A 24733-nucleotide genomic window follows, 5' to 3' on the forward strand; every position below is an offset into this window, starting at 1 on the left:
TATACTTATTGAAACAAGTTAGTTTATAAAGCAGTACTGGAAATTCTGTTGGCATTGACATGTTAGCGGACACTTGTAAAGCGCAACTGTCACTCTAGGGAGCATCATGGTGCTAAGTGGATCGCTGCGTTGGAAAAAAAACTGGGTAGCTGAGGGTGAAAAGAAGAGTTAGATAAGTGCTCTGCATAGAGCATCAGAGGCTGAAAAGATCCACGTTTTTTGGGCCTTCCTGAAAAGCGTTTGATTGGATGTGACGGAGATGTTTGGGGAGTTGGTTCCACTCTTTGGAGCCGATCACTGCGAGCGATTTTCCTCCTTTTGAGACATATCTAAACGCTGGGGGTTTTAACAGATTAGCGTTAGATGATCTAAGGCTCCGAAGAGGTACAAAACGTGCAAATCTGGACTGGAGCTAGTGAGGACCTGAGGAGTGAAAGATTCTGAAGGTGATTATCAGAATCTTAAACAAAACACTTTTATGGATAGGTAGCCAGTGTAGTGCTTCCAGGGCCGCAGATGATCTCCTGGGCCATTCTAGCGCTAAACGGGCTGCTGCGTGTTGAACTATTTGGAGTTTATGTAGGACCGACTTGTTGGCACATGCATAAAGGCTGTTGCAGTAGTCCAATCTAGACGTGATTAGGGCCACAGCAACTGCCTGTCTGGCCGTAATAGGGAGCAAATCCAAAAACATTTTGAGTGATTTTATAATATGAAAGCAGGTCCCAGCTACTGCTAGTGATTGTTGGTTGAAGGATAGTGCAGCATCAACATTTAATTCCCAGATTTCTGGCTACTTTTACTGTATTTGGGGGAGGAGAAATTTTCTTCCGCCTGTGTAGTATTTTTTATCTAGGACCAGGATTAGCTGCGTATCGTCCGCATATGTGAGTCTCGATGTTAAAGGAGGATATCAAACTGATCAATGGGGCCATGTAGGCATTGAAGAGCACCAGGATGAGGATGGACCCCTGAGGGACTCCGGAAAGCAGGGGTTTTTTCTGTTGACTTGTATTGGCCATAGGTGATGACTTGTCTGTGGTTTTGCAAGAACCCTTTAAGCCATGCTAGGGCCATGTGGGAGGTGCCGTAAGATTCGATACGGTCTAGGAGAATGACATGTGAGACCGTGTTGAATGTGGTCGATAGATCTAATAAGACCAGAACCGTATTCTTTCCTTGATCAAGGGTGGCTTTGAAAGATTCAGCCTTATACAGAATAGCGGATTCTGTAGAATGCTAGGGTCTCAAACCAGATTGGTTAGGGTGTAAGATGTTTGCTCCTTCCAGCTAGGTCGTGAGTTGGGAGTTAATACGTTTTTCGGTGATGTTGCGAAGACTTAAGAGTATGGAGATATGTCGGAGGTTGGTGAGGATGGTGGGGTCAGCAAGTTGTTTCTTTTGTAGTGGTTTGACTGCTGCGAGCTTCCATTCTATAGGGATTTTGGCTGATGACAGGGAGGCATTAATTTTGTTTATAACTGGATTATCTGAAAGAAACACGTTAGTTAGATTCCTCACCTTAGAATATCCCCAGGCGTCAGACTGGATCCGGAAGACTTTTCGTCAGCAATACCCCTTGCGCGCCGCTAGGCGTCTGCGGCTCCGCGTCCGTCGTCGGCGTCGTGCGCCGGAATGACGTCGTCTGAGTACTTAGACGCCGCCCTCGCGCGCTGACGTCAGTTCTTCTTTTTTCCGCGCCAGTAAGCACAGATCCGGGAGAGCTACCCCTTTAGTCAATTTTTGACTAACTTTTTTGACTCTTTGGTCAATTCTCGACTCTGGTGCTGGTAGGATGCCTGGTTTCAAGGCCTGCGACGACTATCACCAACTGATGTCGGTGACCGATCATCACCGCCGGTGCCTGTACTGCTTGGGCCTCGACCACGACGCGGCGGCGTGCTCTGACTGTATGGCCCTGACCTCGAAAGCTAGGCGGGAGCGGTTCCGCAAGCTTCCCGAGCTTCGCCACTCGGCTCCGCGTCGCTCTCGATCCCGGTCCAGGAGGAGGTCCAAGGATCGGTCGAGGAGCTGCACTCGACATAGTCACTCGTCTGGCTCGAAGTCTTCGGGTAAGTCGAGGCACTCCAAGAAGCGACACCGCTCTTCGGACTCCCCTCGCCGGTCGCGCGACTCGGCCGAGGGTCCGGGTGGTTCCACCCCTGCGGCTCCGCAGGAGCCGCGCAAGTCCCCATACCCGCCGGTCCCTGGGACTGACGCGACGCCGGCGGAGGTCAGTGCCTTCCTCTCGGCCATGAGGAACCTGGCCCCGCCGTCTACTCCCGCTGGCGCGCCTTCGGGCCCCACGGACTCGACTAGGCGACCTCGCATGCCGGCGGCTCCGGCCCCGGCGCCGTTGGAGGCTCCGACGCCGCAGGTCCCCGAGGGGCCCGAGCCTGGGCCCCCGTTGACGCCGGTCGACCTAGTTACGCTTCCTCCACCGGCGCTGACACCGATACCACCCCCGACGCCGGCTCCGGTCGACTTCGATCCCCGGTTCAGCCCCTGTCCGGTCCCGACGCCGATGCGGCGCCATCCGACGCCGCTAGAGACACATATTGTCTATCGACCGGCTCCGATAATTCCTCCTGTTTACCAGGAATCGGATGACGGGGACGACTGGGAGGGGTCTGAGGACCCTATGGCCCTTCAGAGCCAACTTGCTCAGGACTGGGCAGATTAACTGGGGGAGGCCAGTGGGTTGGATACCTCACCAGACACTGGATTAATCTCTCCTCCGACTGTGGCTTCGGAGGAGGGTGCAGCCTTTTCTGTGGTGCTGCGCAAGGTGGCCGAAGCCCTTGGGCTAGAGCTGCCTGCCGTGGCTGTGAGGACTAACATCCTCACTGAGGTGCTTATGTCTGCCGCATGCTCCACTGAGCCTCTGCTGCCATTCAATGGGGCCCTCACTGACTTTCTGCAGGGCACCTGGTCCAAGCCCTCCACAGTCCCTCCTGTGGACAGGAACGTTGCCAGGCGCCACCGCCCTGCTCCGGGCAACCCCAGTTTTCTGTCCCAACACCCCACCCCCGAGAGTCTGGTTATCCAGGCCTCTACCTCCCAATCCTCCTTCCCGTCCGCTCCTCCGGACTGGGATTCCAAGAGACTGGAACAGTAAGAAGCTGTTCTCCTCGCTCAGTTTGGGCCTGCGGTCTTTGAACACCGCCTGTCTCTTGGACCGTTATTCCCACTCTCTGTGGGATGCGGTGGAGGACGTGCTGCCACTGTGCCCGGAGGAGGCCCAGGCGCAGCTTTCCTCGGCCCTGGCCGATGGGAGAGATGCAGCGCGCCATGCAGCAATCCGATGTGGGCTTGACACTACGGACTCTCTGGGTATGGCGATTTCTACCACGGTGGCGCTTCGACGTCACGCCTGGCTGCGGTCCACGTCCTTTTCAGGGGATGTTCAGAGCACCCTCATGGACATGCCTTTTGATGGCGCTCGCCTTTTTGGTGAGAAAGCGGACAGTGCGCTGGCTCGCTTCAAGGACTCCCGGGCTACGGCCACGTCCTTGGGCCTCTCGGCCCCGCGGCCACAAACTTCCGCTTTTCGCTCCTTTCGTGGCCAAGGAAGGGGCTCCTCCTCACGTCCGCCTAGCCACCGGCCACAGAACCAACCTGCATGCGGTCGCGGACGTGGTTTCCGCCGCGGCGGTACTGGCGGACGACGCGGTCAGCCCACATCCACCGCATCCGCCTCAAAGCCTTCCTAGTCCGAGCTTTCAGGCCCATTCCACGCCAGTGGGCGGCAGAGTTCGCCATCACCTGCTCCACTGGCGGTCCATCACATCGGACAGGTGGGTGCTGCAAATCGTCCGAAGGGGCTACTCCCTCCCCTTCGAGACGACCCCTCCAGCCATGCCACCGCAGCACCACCGTATCTCGGGGGATCATTTGAATCTTCTCCACGAGGAAGTTTCGTCCCTCTTGGCCAAGGGGGCCGTCGAGCGCGTTCCGAGCCCAGAAGTAGGTCGTGGTTGTTATTCCCACTACTTTCTGGTTCCCAAGAAGGGCAAAGGGGGCCTACGCCCTATCTTGGACCTCCGGAACGTCAATGCCTTCCTCCGGAAGGAACGGTTCAAAAGGTTAACTTTGGCTCAGGTTCTAGCTGCCCTCGACCCTGGAGACTGGATGGTAGCGTTGGACTTGCATGACGCATATTTCCACATCCCCGTCCTGCCGGCCCACCGGCGTTACCTGCGGTTCACGGTGGGTCAGGAGCACTTTGTTTACCGTGCTCCCCTTCGGCCTTACCAGTGCCCCTCGGGTGTTCACGAAAGTGATGGCGGTGGTCGCAGCTCATCTGCGCAGATCAGGGGTTCCAGTCTTCACCTATCTCGACGACTGGTTGTTAAAGGCGGGCTCGCCCCAGGCAGTCGTCTCCCACCTCCAGACTACGGCGGATCTCCTGCATTTGCTGGGGTTTTCCATCAACGTGCCGAAGTCACACCTGGGTCCCTCTCAGAAGCTCCTTTTCATCGGAGCGGTTCTCGATTCGGCGCAGTTCCGGGTTCATCCACCGGAACAGCGGGTCCGGGATATACAGGCCCTGATTCCCATCTTTCGGCCTCTATCCTGGGTTTCGGTCAGGCTAGTGTTGCGGCTTCTGGGGCCGATGGCCTCCTGCATCCTACTAGTGCATCACGCCAGGCGGCGCATGCGGGCTCTGCAGTGGGACCTGAAGTTTCAGTGGGCCCAGCATCACGGCAACCTGTCAGACCATGTCTTGATCTCGGAGGGCACTGCACAGCAGTTGCAGTGGTGGCTCACGGACCGCGATTGGGTCACGGGCAAGAGCCTCTCCCTACCCCTACCGGAGCATGTCGTAGTGACGGATGCGTCCCTCCTGGGATGGGGTGGCCATATGGGAGAGGCGGAGATCAGAGGCCTCTGGTCTCCGGCGGAGTCTCGCCTCCACATCAACTTGTTGGAGCTGAGAGCGATCCGACTTGCACTGAAAGCTTTCCTTCCCTCTGTCTGGGGAAGTGTCGTGCAGGTGTTCATGGACAACACCACCGCCATGTGGTATTGCAACAAACCGGGCAGGGTGGGGTCGTGGACCCTTTGTCAGGAGGATCTGCGCCTCTGGACATGGCTGGAACACCAGGGCGTCACCCTGGTGGTTCAACATCTGGCCAGCTCTCTGAACGCTGGAGCAGACTAACTCAGCCGCCGGTGCATGATGGATCACGAATGGCGTCTGAACTCCGAGGTGGCGCAAGGTCTCTTTCAGCAGTGGGGAGAGCCTTGGTTAGATCTATTCGCCACCGAAGAGAACGCGCAATGTCAGCAGTTCTGCGCGTTGGAATTTCCAAGGCGGCACTCGCTCGGCGACGCTTTTCGTCGCGAGTGGAGTTGCGGTCTGTTGTACGCCTTTCCGCCTATACCACTTCTGCCCAGAGTGCTGAAGAAGATCAAGCGCGACCGGGCCCAAGTCATCTTGGTGGCTCCGGATTGGGCACGAAGGTACTGGTATCCCGAGCTACTCAGTATGTTGACCGATCCTCCGATACATCTGCCACTTCGGGAGGATCTTCTGTCGCAGCAGCAGGGGACGGTCCTACACCCGAACCTGTCCAGCCTCCACCTCCATGCGTGGAGATTGAGCGGCGGCAGTTGATGCCATTTGACTTGCCTCCTGAAGTCTGTGATATCATTCTGGCAGCCAGGCGTCCCTCCACAAAGACTGTATACGCCTGCCGGTGGAACAAATTTGTGGCATGGTGCACAGCAAAGGCTGTGGATCCCCTTTCCGTCCCTCTTTCTGAGGTTCTCCTCTTTCTTCTTTCTTTGGCCCGGCAGGGCTCTGCCCTGGGCACCTTGAAGGGTTATCTTGCTGCTCTCTCTGCCTTCAAGTCCCCTGTAGTGTCACGCTTTCTTAAAGGCATTACTCACACGTTCCCTCCTGTCCCTTTCGTAATGCCTCAGTGGGACTTGAATCTTGTCTTGACATTCCTGATGTGCGCTCCCTTTGAGCCTCTTCACAATTGTCCTCTTCGTCTTCTAACTCTTAAGACTGCTTTCCTGGTAGCCATCACCTCGGCTAGACGGGTGAGTGAGCTCCAGGCTCTATCGTCCAAGCCTCCTTTTCTATCTGTTCATCCGGACAAGGTTGTCCTTCGGCCTCGTCCTTCCTTTCTTCCGAAAGTGGTGACCCCCTTTCATCTTGGGCAATCTGTCACCTTGCCCACCTTCTTTCCGCCTCCGCATCCTTCCAAAGAGGAAGAGCGGCTCCACCGTCTGGACCCAAAACGTGCGCTCTCCTTTTATTTGGACCGCACTAAACCGGTCCGGGTGGACGACCAGCTTTTCGTTGGCTACGTCGGTGCAGAGAAGGGAAAAGCTGTACACAAACGGACCATCTCCCGGTGGGTCGTTTTGTGTATAAAAATCTGTTATTCCTTGGCAAAAAAGGAACCGCCTGTTGGGCTGCGAGCCCATTCTACTCTGGCCACAGCGGCTACTTCTGCTTTGGGACGGGGAGTCCCTGTGCAGGACATCTGTCAGGCGGCGACGTGGCCTTCGCTGCACACGTTTGCCAGGCATTATTGCCTAGACAGCCAAGTCCGGAGGGATGGCTTCTTTGGCCGTTCTATCCTCCAGGACTTTCTGGTGTGATCTTGGTTCGCAGACCCACCACCGGGGTTGGTATTGCTTGGGTATCTATTCTAAGGTGAGGAATCTAACTAACGTGTTTCTTTCAGATGAACAATTTACTTACCTTCGGTAACGATGTATCTGTAAGAAACCTTAGATTCCTCACCGACCCACCCATCCTCCCCGTTCTGCGAACTGACATCTAGGGTTAAGGCTATCCCTTTCAGGGCCCTAGAATTTTTTGGCACCAGTGTCGGTCTCTTGCATGGCTCTGCGTTCCTGGCACGGAAGGCTATGTACAAGAACTAACGTCAGCGCGCGAGGGCGGCGTCTAAGTACTCAGACGACGTCATTCCGGCGCACGACGCCGCCGACTGACGCGGAGCCGCAGACGACGCCTAGCGACGTGCAAGGGGTATTGCTGACGAAAAATCTTCCGGATCCAGTCTGACGCCTGGGGATATTCTAAGGTGAGGAATCTAACTAACTAATGTTTCTTACAGATACATAGTTACCGAAGGTAAGTAACTTGTTCTACAGTGTCAATTATAGCGTGTAAGATTGACGGAGGACAGGGGTCGACTGGGGAGCCAGATTTAATAATAAGAATCACCTGGCAAGATTGGTCCAGGCTAATAGGCTCAAACGTTTGTAGGGTTGGCCCATCTTTGCCTGGGATGACATTGTTGTCGGTCTAGGAACCAGGGGGTCTCTTGTCGCAATGATTTTGGGTTAGTGAAAGTGTTAACTATTTTAGAGTTTTTTTTATTCCAGTTTGCCATTTTAATCACTTCCGTATAGTAGGCTTTTTTGGCTATTTTAATCTTGATGTGGTCATTTTTAAGAGCAGTTTTGAATTTGGTTAATTTAGTCTGTTCATTGTTATGACGCCGTCTGCGTCCTAGGGTCCTACAGTGGGTTTGTATTTCTTTCAGGTTTTGAGTGTACCATAGGACAGAGGGTTCCTTTTGCGGGCGGCTATTTTGTGGACCTGGAGATGCGAAACGGTCCCTCAAGGTGTACATCCACTGCGTGAAGAGTTGGCTGTCTACTATTGGATCTCCGGACAGATTTGGCCTGCAGACTAATGCATCTCGATTTAGGTCAGGGTGGGCTGTCATATCCTTCCACATGTGCTTCGCCTGTTATAAGGTCAGGATGCACCCCTTGGGGTTTGACATGTGCTAGAATCTGATTTCTAAGGGTATCCGCTTATGATTGGACCAGGTTAGGTTAACTGGGGCCATGACTGTGAGGGTTTTAAGGTTGGAGCAGATACTATCGAGCGCGTGGCTTGTGTTGAGTGGCGGTAAATATCCGCTGCTCCAGGCCAAGTGTGTCCATGATTTCCTTGAAATGTATTGCCCCCGGGTCGTTGACTGTGTCAAGGTGGATATTTATCTCCTAGCAAGGTGAAGTTGGAGAATCTGATGGTGAGTGAGCTCACAATATCTCCAATACTATCCAAAAAGCCTTTATAGGAGCCTGGTGGGCGATAAAGCAGAACTCCTGCAAAAGCAAAGGAGTCCTCTAATTGTAAATAGAAACTGATACCCTCTGCTCCTTTGAGGTCTAGTAATTCAAATACTGAACATGTCAGTGAGCAGCGGTAGATGACTGGAAGGCCTCCCCCACGTTGTTCTGGTCTATCTAGTCAATGAATAAGGTAGCCAGGGGTAAGGGCACGGACTATATCTGGGTTGCACCAGGCCTTCAGCCAGGTTTCTGTTACAAAAAGGCAGTCTAGTTCGTCGTTTATTATTAGGTCATAGATATGTTGGGCATGCTTGCACAGTGATCGAACATTGATAAGACCACCTCGTAAGCAGGTCAGTTTAGCACCATTTTCAGTTGATATGTCCTTTTGTAGGTCTGAGAGTTAATTTGCAGTTCTTACAACAGATTAGCCCCTTCCAGTTTGCAACATCCAGAAAGTTTTTACATTTTAGGGAGTTACTATTTAGGGCTAAAAGAGAATCTCTTGTGAAGCATTTACCTAGTGGAGAAAGGGCAGCATTTCTGGCGCTGGACGCTTTCCGGATGGGCGCAGACGGGCTTGCCTTTGGCGCATCCGCTGCGCTTCAGTGCCCTCTCCCAGTTGAATACTGTGAGGCTGGTGGCTCTGGGGGGGACACTAGACTGTCTTCCTCCCAAGATGGCTTCCGCCGAGTGGACTCGCAGAAGTTGGGAAAACTAACTGTTAGTCCTCCCTCCACTCAATCAGCAATTGCCGTGGTGGACCGGGGAGGTAGTAACGGTGAGTGAACTAATGCTGGGAATTGTGAAGCAGGAACAAGGAGATTTAAAAATACAGAAGGCGTTGTACTCAGCGCGACAAGATTAATATTAGGCTTTCGTTATATTCCTTATTTTTAAAAAGTATCACTGTGAAATTCTAAACACATAGTCAGCAGAAAGCTTAAAAATACAACTAAAACTCATCTGGCTTCTAAAGTACCTGTTGGCAGCTTATCTTCTGGCCCTCCTCCCTAAGCGAGGTAATACCTCTACAGAGTCTGTGAAAAGCATGAGAATATAGCAGAGTTTTCATGCTGTAGCCTGCATGTGACCATCCTGCCACCTCATTGAAGGGTGTTAATGGAAAAGAAAAAACAAATCTAAGATGGTGGGCATGCACCGAGATACTGTGGGCTTATGGTCGATGACATACTATAACTTTACTTATGTTAAAGCACTTAAAATACAAAGGGTTTACACAACATTTCTGCACCCAAGTACTAAAAGTATCTTGGTGGAGGGACCCCTACAATCAGGGCTAGGTCTATGCCCCCTCCTAAAGGAGGCTGGCATAATACAGGGTGTAGTCACCCCAGGTGAGGTGCCCATTGGCCCTACTTCCTACTCCCCTAAAACGCCCCCTAAAATTTGTATTTGGGTGGCTCCATCAGACCTGGACGTCAGTTCTGCGACTACCCAAGAAGAAAGAAGACATCCTGCAGCAGGAGACAACTGCCTTGGTCCCTGCCCTACCGGCCTTTCTCCAGCTTCGACAAAACATATGACCTGTCTTTCAGGACAATCTCCAAAACCCCTGGGAGGACTGTTGCCTTCAATAAAGACTCCAATCTCCTGAGGAAAGTGGACCTGTCCAAAAGAAACTTACTCCAGAGACTTCAGATCCTAGCACATCTTTTCCAGCCCACTCTGCACCTGACGCCCACGGCCCGAGTAGCTCCCTTGTGCAGTGAAGTCTCCCTGGCGATCCTGACTTCGTGTCCAACATTGGCTGATCTCACCTGCTCTCCATAACAGTGCCTGCAGTGTGAATCCTGAGGCTCACCGCGACCGGCTCCGGTTAGACGATTCAGGTGTCCAAAGGCACCCGTAGGCCCTGGGCCTTGATGAGCTGTACTGACAGTGCCCCTACGACCCCCCCTACTTACCTCTGCTGTCATTGGTCTTCTTCCTACAACCTCTGGTACCATTCCTGCAGCCTCTTTGCTGTCAGGAAAATAGTCTTTTAAAAGCAATTGGCATTAGACGTCAAATTTGCACCCAGCCGCCCCAGTGCCTCTGGTGGTGTATGTTTGGTGCTGCTTGGTTTCACCCCCAAAGCTTGGCCCCTGCAACAGATTTACTAATCGGCAAGCAGTGTGGCTCCTGGCACCCCCCGTGTCCATTGGCAAGCATTCGGTTGAACTCCGATTTTGACCTCTGCACCCCGCCGCCCCTGTGCCACTAGTGATGCAGTTTTTGTACCTGCCTGGCCCTTGCTTACTTTCGGCTCCGAAGGCTGAAATTGTAAGTTCAACACTCACCTGTTTAACAGCAATATTGTTTTCCCCATAGGAGAACATTGGACAGTGTGAAAAAGGTTCCAAGGGTCAATTTTCTTTTTTAAAGTGAAAAGTCTGTTTAATTAAAAACGTACTTGCCTGATTACGAAGACTTTGTCTTAAAATAAAGTACACACAGTATAATTTTATAAAATTGGTCTGGATCTCTTGAGCGCTTTTGGTGGGGGGTATATTCCTGCCTTTCGGATGTTCTGGGGTGGGAGCTCCCCCGCATGCCGCAACTGCCCTTACTTCATGTCATGGAGGGAATAGGAGGCAATATTTATAAGTGACACCTTATGCAACTGGGTTTTAAACTGCCGAAAAGAGACATTGCCAAGGTATGGAAGGCGCCAAGGGCCCCATCGGTAGCTGCATGGACTTGATTTTTTGCATGGGGTTAGAACAACCTATATTCGAAGCTAGGGGGTGCCCATGCAAACATTACAAGATTTGGAAACTGTGGGCGGATTATCGGGGTCTGTTAGACCTGCTACCAGTGACAGAGGACCATCCGGTGGGATGATACGTATTCATATTTTTGGGCTGTGGGGGCAGGGTACGGGAGGGCCCAGAGGGGTCTACCCTTTCTGTTGTATTTCTATGTGGTGGTCAGGACTATGTGGATATGGTGTGATTAGGTCGGTGGAGGGGGGTGGGGGGTGTTGTTGATATGTTTGGATTTTTTGTGTAAAAGTCAGTCACCATGATATAATTGTTGGGTTGTGCAGCTGTCTCTGGAGTGCAGAGCCTTGCAATATATGTGCAACTTGACGAAATAAAATTTGTTTAAAAAAAAAAAAAATTGTTTGGATCTCCTCCGTGAGGTCGTGTCTTTTAGCGATCGTGTGTGCAATAAATGTCTTATACTCCTCTGTGTTAAGCCTAAGGCTGCTCGCCCACACTACTACTAATAGAGCACTTGGGGTTTTGCTTTGAGCACTGTACACTTTCTGTGAACTCCTGGACTCTGTGCACAGTATTACCTCCTAGTGATATCATACACAGAGCCAGCTTCCTACACTTGTGAACAGAGTTTTAGGTGTTGAGCCTGCACACCTTTGCAGGCGTCTCAGGAGTGGACTATTGAATGACAAACTAGTAAAAAGCTCCTGTTACGAGAAGGAAAACCTCGTAATACTATCAGTGGTATGGGGGTAATGTAGGAATTGCATTCAGTGGAGTGGTTTGACCATTGATTAATGACATAATGCTATTAAACAAACATTTAAGAGTTAACTATTTTTATTTACCATTTCGGCTTTCAGGGATTCACAAACTGGAACAAACGAGATTTCAACCAGTTCATCAAAGCAAATGAAAAGTGGGGCCGCGATGACATCGAAAACATTGCTCGAGAAGTAGAAGGAAAAACACCAGAGGAAGTCATTGAATATTCAGGTATCACTGTTCATTTGTGTGGGACTAGAAATGTACACCTTTGCTACTGATAACAAAAGGGCATTATCTGTTACTGAGGACCTGTGCCTTTCACTCTGCTTGTGATTTAGTAAGTTTTATGTGGGGCATTGCCTCATACTTTGTTTTCACAAGCCTTTGTTTTCATAAATTACATTGTAAAATTGCTCACTGTTAATCTGAATGCTTCATGCTAATAGCCGCCGCTGTGGGTGCCCTTTGTTTGCTAAACTGGATCCCCATTTGTCCTGTGCCTAACTCTAGGAACTTTGCTCCCACAACCTTGTGGCCTGCTCATGAGCAGCCACCAACCAGAGGCCCCCTATCCCCCATTGGATAACATTGGGTCTAACACTCTGCACCCAGCCTGCCTAGTGCCACTGAGGGTGTTCTTAGAGTGCATCCTTGTCCCGGAGGGAACCCTGGTTCTAACCCCAGAATACTAACTTCCACAAATAAATACTTACCCGCAAGCCGATAACTTCATTTCCTTCCATAGGATTGTGTACAAAGTGAATTACTTACCTTTTTGTCTAAGAAATGTCTGTGTGATAGCTAGGCATATCACACTGATTAGAAAAAGTAACTTAAAGTAATCTAAAAAGTAACACGCACAGTAATCTGGAAAGTAAATTTGGACTGTTGACTTAGCTGTAATTTAACCAACTGCATTTGAACCTGCATTAAACTGTCAATCAATTCAAAACAGTAACTTACCTGTAATTCATTCAACTGCATTTAAACCTGTATTCAATTGTAAAACAGTGCATAAGATTTTGCTAGGGATTTATTTCACTTACCTACACCAGACTTGGCTTAGTTCTAGAAATAAAATAACTAAATAATTTTGATACAAAGTGGTCTGAGTTCAGTCTTTGAGTGCGTGACATTTCTTGCCTGTGTGAACAACAAATGCTTAACAAAGCCTTACTGCTCGCCCACACTACCACAAATAAAGTGTAATGTTCTATCTCATTTTACCTCTAACTTTGGCATTCCACTGGATTCTGTGCACACTATACCTCATTTTGGTATAGTTTATACAGAGCCAGCTTTCTACAGATGCACATTGTCCCTCTTCTGTTGACTTTGCTGGATGCTTTTTCTGTAAAATTGCTTTTCACATGGGTGTCAGAATACCTGGTAAAACGTTCCTCAGGAGCAGACCAGAAGTCCTCAGTCCCCTCCGCCAATAATCAGGAACAAAATGGGAATCAGTTACTGGCATTCGCGAGGGGGAAGGAGAATGGGAGAAAAGAGACTCCTCAAACAGGCTGTGAGTACTTCTTAGTCTTGCAACTCTGCTAACGTTCTTGTTTAGCGTGCTGCTTAGAAAACTTATAGTAACAATTAATAGGGACACACTAAATATCACTATATAATCTCTAGCACTAATCTTTCATTTTTAATTTTACATTCTCTTGAATAGTTTACCTGAATACTTTTTGGGTAATAGTTTCTCTCTGAGATGAAATACGAATTGTGTTAACGTAGACTGTCAAAATGAAGAAGACCTCTATAGGAGGAAATCTTCTATATTATCAGAGGGCTCACCTGTTTATGCAAGTTCATATAGTATTGTCTTTTTTCTAGAAATGTTCAAAGTTCCACAGTTCTATTCTCTTGCGCGGTTCTGAGACACTGTTCGACTTTTCTTGAAATATTGTGAGTTACAAAGTTCATTCACAATTTGAAGCACTGAAACACTATACTGCTTTCCTGCAATGTTCAAAAGCCTTACAGTTCAATTTACTATGCGAAGCATAGAGACACTACTCACCACCTTGGAAGTCCACTTGACTGACTGAAAATTGTGAGACACTACTCGCGTCCAAATACAAAGATTAGTTCAGCTCCGAATTTCAAACTCCTTTGCACGTGCTCTGGACTGAAACTCTAATGTTCTCTGACTGGAATTCTCCTCATGCACAATGGAGACACACTGCCGGTCGCTTCGAGGACTTCGGTTGAAGTGCGCAGCGCTTTGCACATGTGCCAACTCTTGTTTCTGTGCTGACAACTAGACCGCACCAGGGTTAGCGTCTTCACCCTGGCGGCCATCTTAGATTTCACATGAGGTTTTTTCTTTAAACCTTTATTAGAATAAATCGAAGCAGAAGCTTGCTGACAAGACTAAATATTTTCCTGAAAGGATATTGCTTTACTAGAAGGTATTTAGCTCTTTTCAGCTTTCTGTCTGTGGTGCTATGGTTACAATCTAATGAATTCCTGACAGTGGGCTTGTAAAGCAAAATTTACCTAAGTGAGATGCTGGCGGAAGTTTTTTTTCTTTTCCTCAGCAGCAGGGAGCACATGCTGTTTTACACTTTTCTCTGTCCAGATCAAGAACTGTCCCATCGATTTCCCTTAAAGCATCCTCCTCTGCCCTCATCTTAAGGATAGTGTTGCTCTTGGCAAATTGACTGTTTATTCAGCACTGGTTTGATGGTGTGGTTTGTGGAGTGGTGTGGCTCACTGGTTAGAGGCAGCAGACCCGGAAGCAGAGGACGGCCCGGGACCAGGGTTCAATTCTCAACGCGGCAGGGTCATGGACCAGGGCCAGCGGACTAGATAATTCTCGCCTCGGTGCCTACTCTAACCAGGGATCACACTCGGCAACTCTGGGCATTAGCTTGCCTCATCTCCACAACGGCCCCCCACATTCGCCGGGGATGCCTGGTTTCACCTTGGAGATACCCTGGAGGGAGCATCTCACAGGGATAGCCAGGACGGGTTCCCCAGCGGTCTACAGCGCCACGACGCCTCAGGGCAGCAGTGCGCTTTACAAGACACATACATTTACATTTACTTTTACATGGCAGTAAATGGCTTTACGTGACTTCTGTGGTGAAATGGTAAATGGCGATGGAACTAATCAATGGCTTGTGCTGGTAGATCACTGCACGCGCAAAGGCCCACTCTTCTGTGTCACTTCAAAGCCTTCAAACTTCTAGTTCTGCTGAAATCATACTGATTCAATTTTTAGATCTGTTTTAATGTTACCCATTACAAATGCATGCTCAGATACGCAAAACTTACTGTATTTTGAGAAATGGACCCGTTATCACATTAAGCTTATTCTTAACATTGAATGTGATAAATACTGGGAATAGTTGGTTGCATGGTCTTTCCAGTAGTCTTCATCTGCTTTAAAATGCATTAATTGGTAAAAGCAGATACTGTGATTGTATGACAGCCACACTGGGCTCTGGAATTGTTGCATGCTCCTGATGCCAGTGCTGTACTTTGAATGGCCTTGCAACAAGCCTGATTTATTGCTTTGACTAAATCACCAAAATGAGGTAAGAGCTCGCATTGTGTCAATTACTTCTGTATTAAGATTTTTTTAATTCCATCCAAGGAAATGTGGCATAACATATGTCTATTTTACAGCGGTCTTCTGGGAAAGGTGCAATGAACTCCAAGACATTGAAAAAATAATGGCTCAAATTGAAAGGGGAGAAGCAAGAATTCAAAGAAGAATTAGCATTAAAAAAGCACTTGACACAAAGGTATGCTGAATTTATATTTTTATAAAAATTGTTCTGAATAGTTATCCATTATGTTACTGCTCCACCTGGCCTTGGCAGTTTTTTGTACCTGGAAATGCAAGTTATCCATCAGAACATATTCCTTAATATTATAACACTAGAATGTCTACATATGTGGGGTCTTAAAAGATTTTATAAAGAGCAATCTAAATCCGAGATTAAATAACTGACAATGAGAATGTAAGTTTTTGTTATTTGCAATACATAATAACTTCACTGCCAATCACTATAGTGAGAATAATTTTTCCTAAACTTCTGTTTTGAAAATGAGCATGCAGACTTTAGTAAAGAAATTGAGTCAGCCTCTTAAAAGGCTGCTGCAGAGTCCCACAATGTAGTTCTGTGACTGCTTCTGTGCAGTCCCATGCTGCATAAGTAAGAATTTCTTTTCGCTAGGCTTTGCCTTTGAGTGAAGCCTATATGAAAATCATACAAAATCCTAACAGAGTTTTTGGCGACTTCAATCTTTTTATGTGGTGGAAATGTGAGGTTTAGCTTTTTTTCCACCAACAATTTTTGCCAGTCCCAATGCTAACATTCCTTGGGCAATTGTGCCTCCGTTGAGTGCTTTGTATGATTGCCTAAGTGCGTCACACTATAGCTTAGTGCCCATTTTGCCTCAATACTTTATGAAGAGTGAGATGCACAGTGAATTCAGGATAATATTTGGCTGAGAGTTACTGTTAACTATTCTAGGCTTCCATTGTAAAGAGCCAAGATTAATGCCTTCCCTATCTTTACTTTACTATGTAATGCGTAGATCCCCACTATTTTATGGTGACCTCATTATGGCCATTTCCATGTACTGTGCAGTTTCAGTTAGTCTTGACATCTAGGAACACAATGCTTAAGGCTTAGCAGCCTAGATCCTCTGCTCGATGTCTGAGATACCAAAGATGATACAGTGGCTTTTTCAAACGATCTGCCACATTGTCGTATTGGATTCCTGGCAATGGCTGTCCACAAACCGTAACTTAAGTCAAGACCTGCATCCATTGAACCTCTTCATCAGCCTTAAGAAAGGTAGCTTGTTTGGAGCAGATTTAAATATCAAAGTTTTACATAGTGGCCTCCCTCCTGGTGAAGAAAGAGGATACTTACCATACAAATATGATGTTAGAAATGGGATTTTTGGTAGGCTAGGGCATGTGCCAAAGCCAGGCAGAAACCACCACTCTAGTCAGGATAAGGGAGTTACACTCCTAAAATAACCCCTGCTCACCCCCTTGGTAGTTTGGCATGAGCAGTCAGGCTTATCTTAGAGGCAGTGTGTAAAGCTTTTGCACATAACCAACAGTAATACATTGTACGTACTACAAAAGGACACCACACCAGTTTAGAAAAATATCCAATATTTTTATAAACTTAAGACCAGGCCAAAAACGATAAAAATCCACAATACAGTACTTAAAAAATCTTCGGTTACCAAAATATACTTGAGAAACAGTTCCTTGATGTCGATAGCTCTGTCCGGGGCTATCACAGCATCGTGAACAAACAAATCTGAGTTGGAAAGACCCGCAAACAGTACCTTTTAGAAATGCAGAGCGTCGGCAACCTCTGGTAGAGCTTTCGAATACACGCAGTCCACAAGCGTCGGTTCTGGAGGTCGGTGCAGGGGTCATCTGGGGCCCTCAAAGTCACACGCGTTGCAGATCGATCTCCTCTCTGTTGGATTCAGGAGCGCTGGCGTCAGCAGGTGTCTGGTGCTGCGGTGCAAAGTGCAGCGGTACAAAGTGCAGTGTCCTCAAGTCGCGGCGTAAGCAGCGGCTCGGTGGCGGCATCAGATGGCGTTGTCGGTGAGACTAGGGTCACGGTGCGAAATGAATGCAGTGCTTGTCGCGGTGCTGGCAGATCACGGTGCAAGCAGCTGCGTCATCCTTGCTAAAGCGCGGTCATCGGATGTCGAACTGAAGTCGATGCAGTCGGTAGACCAAGGCTGTGGTGCGTCGTGTACCTTTACGAGCAGTGCCCTTGAACCACGGTGCAAGCAGCAGCGTAGATTTTGGCGTGGAGCATCGGGGTTACCAAGGCGTCATCGTGAAGCGAGGCGTTGCGGTGCCCACAGGCCGCGGTGCGAGCAGTGGTTCAGTGGTGGCGGCAGCGGGTGGTGTCGGTGAAACCAGGGTCGCGGTGCCCTCTGTGGTGCCTTCAGGACACTGAGTCGGCAGTGGCGTCGTAGACGTCGTCTGGTTGCTTTTCTTCTGTTGCAGCACAAAACACACAGTCCCCAGTGCTGAGGGCAGAAGAGCTTGAAGTCTTTGCTGTTCCTGAGACTTCTTGAACAGGGGGCAAGCTCTACCTCAAGCCCTTGGAGAAACTCACAAAGTAGATTGCAGATAGTTCAGTCCAGCCCTTTCACTGCCCAAGACAGAAGCAGCCACTGCAGGCCAACACACCAAAGCACACAGCAAAGTGGTAGTTCCTCCTCACAGCTTTTCCGGCCAAAAGAGTTCTAAAGTTCAGGGGTCTGGGCCCCACTATTTATATCACAAAATCCTTTAATCTCTTAGGCAGAGAGTGTCTGTGCCCAGCCAGAACCAGTTCTTCCTTCTCTGATGTGACTTCCTGGCAGGAGGTGGAGACGGCCTTGTCAGAGGCAGACCAGGCCCTTTGAGGTGCAAGGAAATCTCCTCCCCCCTTCCCCAATTGCAGCCCAGGTCTATTCATCCCTTTTCTGACCCACCTAGACTATCTGGAGCCACACTTCTCCTTCAGTGGAGAAGTGTGGCTCAATGATTAGAGCGGCAGACCCTGATGCAGAGGTCTAGCCCGGGACCAGGGTTCAATTCCCCGCCTCAGCGGGTCTTGGGCTCAAAATTCCACGGACCTGATAATTCTTGCCTCGGTGCCATTCCAATCATGGAGTCCCACTCTGCAACTCTGGGCAATAGCTTGCTTAATCTCCACAACGGCCCCCACAACGCTAAGGATGCCTGGCCTCCACCTTGAGGGTGCCCAGGAGTGGACGCCTCACAGGGAAAGCCAGGATGGGTTCCACAGCGGTATTCGTACAAGCGCCTTGAGACCCTTGCGGGTGAGTAGTGCGCTATACAAGTATCAATTCTCTCTCTCTCTCTCTCTCTCTCTCTCTCTCTCCTGCTCCCCAGCCTTCTGTCATCCAAAACCAAGACTAGCAATCCACATTCTAGCAGAGGCACACAGGATGACTGAGCAAAAAAATACCTGCTTTCTAAAAGTGGTGTTTTCAAACACCGAATATAAAAATCGCCTTCACTAAAAGATGCATCTTTAGATTCTGAGTTCAGGCATACTAAACTTTATTTCCCTACCTAATTCCCCAGGCCAGTTATGTTTATAAGATGTTAGTAACTAACTCCTCATTTTGTCCTATGGGGAACAGGTAGCCTTGCAATAGTGAAACTAAATTGGCTGCAATTCACTATCGGGACATGCCACACACACCAGGGCATGTTCTACCTTTCACATACACTGCACCCTGCCCACAGGGTTACCTTGGGCCGAACTTAGTGGTGCCTGACATGTAAGAAAAGGGAAGGTTAGGGACTGGCGAGTGTTTGCACTGGCCAAGTCGACATGGCAGGTCTGAGTTACCTTTTTCAGGGCTACTCGCGTGGTTGACTCAATCAATGCTGCAGGACCACTAGTAGCATTTGATTTACAGGCCCTGGCACACTCAGTGCACTTTACTAGGGACTAACCAGTAAATCAAATATCCAATCCTGGAAACACCAATCCATAACACCATTTACACAGAGCATATGCACTTTAGCACTGATTAGCAGTGATAAGTTCCCAGAGTCCTAAAACCAACAAAACAGGTCAGGAAAAAATAGGAGGAAGAAGCAAAAAGTTTGGGGATAACCCTGCAAAAAGGGCCATTTCCAACATATGACCTCTGCAACACCAAAGTCATTTTTCAGGTCTATATCATTTGTAATCTACCATTTAGTCCTTTCCACTTCTTTGTTGGGAGAATATCACCATAAGCAGAGCTAGGAGAAATTAAGGGTTCCAGATGATGATTTTTCTGAGACGTTTTATGCCACAATATGTTCCCCAGTTCAAAATTGGATTCCTTGTTAATAATCTGGGCCACTGGAATTATTCAGGGTGAAGAGCCAAAATATGTGGCAGGGAAGGGTCAAATAATGCAGCAGGGTTGAGTAAGTTATGTTGCAAGAAAATGCAAATATGTGGCGCAATGCGGCACATTTTATGATTAGACTACTTCATTATATTGTCATTTTTATACTTAACACTGCCTGGGCATTGGTTGCACCTCATTAGTACCGGTTTAACACCCAAATATAGCAACAAGCGGCAGGAAGGTGATCGGTCAAGCTTTACAAGGGGCATTCGACCTCGTGGAAACACTTGTTGCTACACTTTTGAACTAGAAACATTTTATTTTGTTAAAATCTACAGATTATGCAACAGATAATGGATTAAGTGTCAAATGCGGCAACATTTTTAACTATGCGATAACTGTTGCTGCCATACAGTCACAATTTCATTTGCCTTGTTCATATTCTACCACTCCACCAGATCAGGAATAGACTTTTGGATGTAGTAGGTAAGGCTGCCAGATCAGCTATCTCTTTGAAATCCCCTTTTATAAATAGGTTCTTGAAAGGGTTGCAACACGTTTCCACCTTCGCCCTGCCTCATGCATCAGTGGGACCTTAATCTAGTCCTAGCTTTTCTAATGTGCGCACCCTTTGAGCCTTTGCACAACTGTTCACTTCTGGCTTCTTACCATCAAGACGTCCTTCCTGGTGGCAAGATCTGTCTAAAGGGTTGTTGAGCTTCAGGCTTCGTCATCTCCGCCTCTATAAGTCAGCATCTACCTAGATAAACTTGTTTTTTGCACTAGAGTTTTCTCTGCTGAAAGTAGTCCCTCCCTTCCATGTAGGCCAATTCATCATTCTGCCTACTTTTTACACATGTCACATCCCTACAGGAAAGAGGAGCAACTTCACTGTCTGGACCCAAAAAGAGTGTTCTACCTTGACCACACAAAATAGTTTGGGGTGGATGACCAACTCTTCATGGGGTATGTCGGAGCGAAAAAGGGAAAGGCCGTGCTGAAGACCATCTTCCGTTTGATTGTGCTCGGCATTAAAATCTTTTACGCATTAGCCAAGAAGCAACCCACTGAGAGCTTGCAGGCTCATTCAACCAGAGCCAAGACTACGACCACTACGTTGGCGTGCGTAGTTCCGGTCCTGGACGTCTGCCAGGCAGCAGTGTGGGCTTCTGCACACATTTGCAAGGCATTACTGCTTGTACAATCAGGTCCGTAGGGATGGGCATTTTGCTCGTGGGGTTCTGCAGTGCTTTTTACTGTAAAATTGCTTAGATTGCTTAGATTGTAGATATTGCTATGTGTCTGTTCTAAGGTTACTGCAGCTAGAATTCTATCAGACGAGCAAGTTACTTACCTTTGGTAACGCATTATCTGGTAGAGAATCTGTCTAGCCGCTGATTCCTTACTGACCCACGCATCCTCCCAGCGAATAGTATTTTTAGGGACATTGCTGTTGCCCTTTCAGGGCCCTTGTTTATCACACCAGTGGTCGGTGTTGTTCGTGGCTCTGTGGTTCTTGTGTGGAAAGTCGCAAAAAGAAACTGACCTCTGTTCGATGTGGTGGCACATATGTAGGCATCACACACATCGCTTCCGGCACGGATGACGCAACGCAGAGCCAAACAATGCCACCTTACAGTACGCAGGGGTACTACTCACGAAACATTTCCAGGTCCAGTCTGACGCCTGGGGTAATTCTAAGGAAAGGAATCTGCAGCTATATAGTCTCTACCAGATGAGGCATTACTGAAGGTAAGTAGCTTGTTCTTTGGGCACACCTACTTGAGCCAGCACCATTGCAACCTACTGTGAGAGCCATTACCTTGCACAAATGCTGTCGAAGGAGCATCCAGAAAAATAATTTCAAAGAAAATCAGCCCACACCAGTTCTGAAACCTTACAGTGGATCCACATGCCCAGTTTGGAAAATAAGTATAAAAATGGGATCCATACTACACTTTTTGTTCCATTTCTAAATGCTTCATGACCAAGTACACTGGGGCTCACTCACTTCAAGGACTGCTATGTTACCAGTCCTGATGTCTGCATGACAACCAGTCTTACAGAGGTTGGAGAACATCACTTAAACCCTGTTCTTTCTGTTGGACAAGCTGAGGGTCTGCCTAGATGACTGTTGGCTGAGAGGTGGGAAGGATTGTGTCTGGCACTTCAGGAGAATCTCAACATATACTTGATGTAAGGAACAACCAGAGAGAGTAGACCACTACAAGTAAGCAAATTCTGGAGTAATCAGTGCTGTGGAGGGGTCCCCTGGACTTCCTAAGTGGTTCTTGTTGTGAACTGCACCAAGGCGAAAGTGCCCAAGTTGTGTTATTCGGAATTCTATTGTGAGATTAAGACTGGTGCTGCCGACTAGAGTTAGTGATTTGTCTCCACTGATGTGGAACCCTGATCATCCCAGAGGCTACAGTTGCCAAAGATGACCATTCGCTGATGACCCACCTGCTTAATCTAACCACTTGTGTGCACCCAACATGGGAAGCGGCTAGCTGCTGCCACAGACTGTGAGCTTGTCACCTTGATCCCACACAGCAGTCAAGTTCCAATAGATTGCTGCCATGGTTGCCACAGGAGCAGGAACTCTGAATGTGCCGCCCAGCCAGAAGTGCAAATACGGTAATGCTGGTAATAGTGGGCCTAACAGCGTGGAACGAGAGACAGCTGAATGAACTTGTGCGGAGTAAACTCAAATTGGTATAAGTGACTGACTTGATCACATGTAGACTTTGGCTGCATCTGTGCCTAATCTGTGACTCTGCCCATGATATACACCAGGTGCTAAAGAGATTAGGAAGCTCCAAAAGTGGGGAGGAAATACTCCAAGAAACGTTGTGCCTCACTTAAGATTGCAGACAAGATTACAACCCTCCAAGACCCTAATTGTGTTTTGTAGCATTTATTTTAACTAAATAAACTGCACTGGGGAACACAGGCAAGACCATACATCATTTTGTTTCTTTTGAGCTGTAATCTCATGCCTCCCTACTCTATCTCCTTGAGGCTGCTTGCCCTTGCTACCATGAGAGACCAGTGAATTCAAAGAGGTGTACTTACTTGGCTCAGTTATATCAAAGGCAAAGTACCTCATCCACCATAGGATTGGTGTCTGCCCTGTGGGCCATTGAACTGTCGAACATCATTCCTCTTGAGTTAAGGACATTACTCCCTGTAGTACAGGAATTTAAACATTCCTTCAAGCTATGTTCATTGTCAAGAAGGCCAAGAAAGATTGTGCTTTTGGTTTCTGCTGGATTTTTCTAACTGAAGTTTCCTCACCTTAGAAAATATCCCAATCAGATGAGATCAAGAGAATTTTGTAGCAGTTGCACTTGCATGTCGGTAGGTGGTGTTATGCAGCTTTGTGTGAACGCCATACAGCCTCAAAAGTGACATAGGAGAGGTTCATATAAGCAGCAGCCCTGTGTGCTGATGCTGGTTTCTTTCTTTCCAAGCCTTGCAAAATTAATATGGAGCAACTCTTCCCCACTTGTTAGTCTTCTGACAACTCCAAGACTTTTCATCAGTGTGCTAGGTGTAGGAAAGGACTTCTTTTTGTATGATCATAATTGTATATTAATGAACCACCCCTACAGCAGGCCTTGGTGTCCCATCAGTCAGTGCTTGATATTAAAAAGGGTGTGTACCTTTTTTTTCTTGGCATGGCAGATTTTTTTTTTTCACTGTAGCAAAGCCGATGATCCCATCAGTTGACATTGGGTTTCGCTAGCCACCATACTAAGTGCAAATTTCCATTGGGACCACCATTGAGCTTACTCCAAGTCATTAAATGAACTGTTACATTAAACCCAGCTCGGTTTTGAGATCGGATTTAAGTTGACAGTTTATTTACTTTATAAAGTCACCACGTTGTCAGCCAAACCTTTGGTAGCTTTTTCTGTCTAGCTGCAACCTTTGTCACCTGAGGCAACATGTTGCCCCCTGCCAGTAAGTGTGAAGTGCTCCCAGGAACAGGGAACAAAAAATTGCTGGTGGGAGGTGTGACCTAATCCAGCAGAATGACTAAAGGGCTGTGGCCACAGATGGCCCCGATTCAAAGGGCTTACCTCTTCAGTGAAGCAAATGACGATCACATCTTCACCTGCCTGCTGCTTTTGCTTGGCTGCCGTTCTGTCCAGTTGGTAAAAAACAAACTGCTAAACTTGTTACGATTCATTTGCATTTCCCAAAAAAACAACAGTAAATTACTTGCCTTTTGAAAAATCGTCAATTTGGTGTTGATTTTAAGAAAATAAAAATACTACATATATAAATAAAAGTAGGTTTATTTTTGTGTTTGGTTTTGTTTCTGTTTTAAATGCTTTACGCTTGTTCTTTTGATTAAGCCTGACTTCTCTGTGCCCCAGCTATCTAGGGCTGAGCTAAGGGTTTCATTAAAGAAACCTCACTGGACCTGATAACGATTTTTCCTTACATGGTGAGGTCTCATTACCACACAACTTAATAATCTACTTCCCTACACTAGGAAACTATGTAGCCAGCGTAAAAAAAGATGGAATTCAAGATGTGCTGAGACTTTAGGAGGCTGATTAGAGCTTGGAAGGTGAAGTTCTATGATTGATGAGCAGAAGTAATCACTGACTTCATGCAGATCCTACTCAGTCACTGACCCAGTCCCAGGGCTGTTTTGTTGACTGCTCCACTTCCTGCTCAGAGTCCTCCAGTAAGTCCAAGCAGACAGCGAAGCAGGACTCCACCCCATCCTTCCATTAAGACTCCAAAAGGAAGGTGCGAGAACTTAAAGATGCAAATCTGAAAGACACGTTCGTGATAGATTCCTTACCTTCGAATATCCCCAGGCGTCAGACTGGATCCGGAAAGTTTCACTTAGCAGTACCCCTGCGCGTCAGTACGTGGTGTTGTGCGACTCCGTGTCCGTCACTGGCGTCATAACCTCCGAGATGACGACACGGAGACTACTTGGGCACCACCCATGCGCTCTGACGTCTGTTCTTTATTTTTCCGCGCCAACAAATGCAGATCCGGATTGAGCACGTATCTTTAGTCACTTTTTGACTACTCTTTTGAGACTTTTGGTCTCCTCTCTTTTCTCCTGGTGCACGTAGGGATGCCCGGCTTTAAGTCCTGTGGGGCCTGTTGCCGGAATATGTCGGTGGCGGACCCCCACGATGTTTGCCTCTACTGCCTGGAAACCGCCCACGACTCCCGGGACTGCTGGGATTGTCGAGCCATGGCCCCCAAGGCCTTGCGGGAGCGGCGTAGGACGTTGCTGGAGGTCCGGGTCCAGGGGCCGTTCC

The 24733-nt window shown here is 48.1% G+C and overlaps 1 protein-coding gene across 1 annotated transcript in view; it reads left to right on the forward strand.

Moving 5' to 3' along the window:
* The window catches only part of SMARCA5 (SNF2 related chromatin remodeling ATPase 5), a 433972-nt gene that overhangs the window by 293649 nt on the left and 115590 nt on the right, over nt 1-24733 (forward strand). Inside the window, exons 20-21 of the mRNA XM_085641606.1 lie at nt 11663-11795; nt 15207-15325. Of these exons, the coding sequence (XP_085497732.1) occupies nt 11663-11795; nt 15207-15325 (252 nt within the window). The remainder of the gene's footprint in view (nt 1-11662; nt 11796-15206; nt 15326-24733) is intronic.

Source organism: Triturus cristatus, chromosome 2_2 (assembly GCF_964204655.1).
Source record: "Triturus cristatus chromosome 2_2, aTriCri1.1, whole genome shotgun sequence".
NCBI classification, from domain to species: domain Eukaryota; kingdom Metazoa; phylum Chordata; class Amphibia; order Caudata; family Salamandridae; genus Triturus; species Triturus cristatus.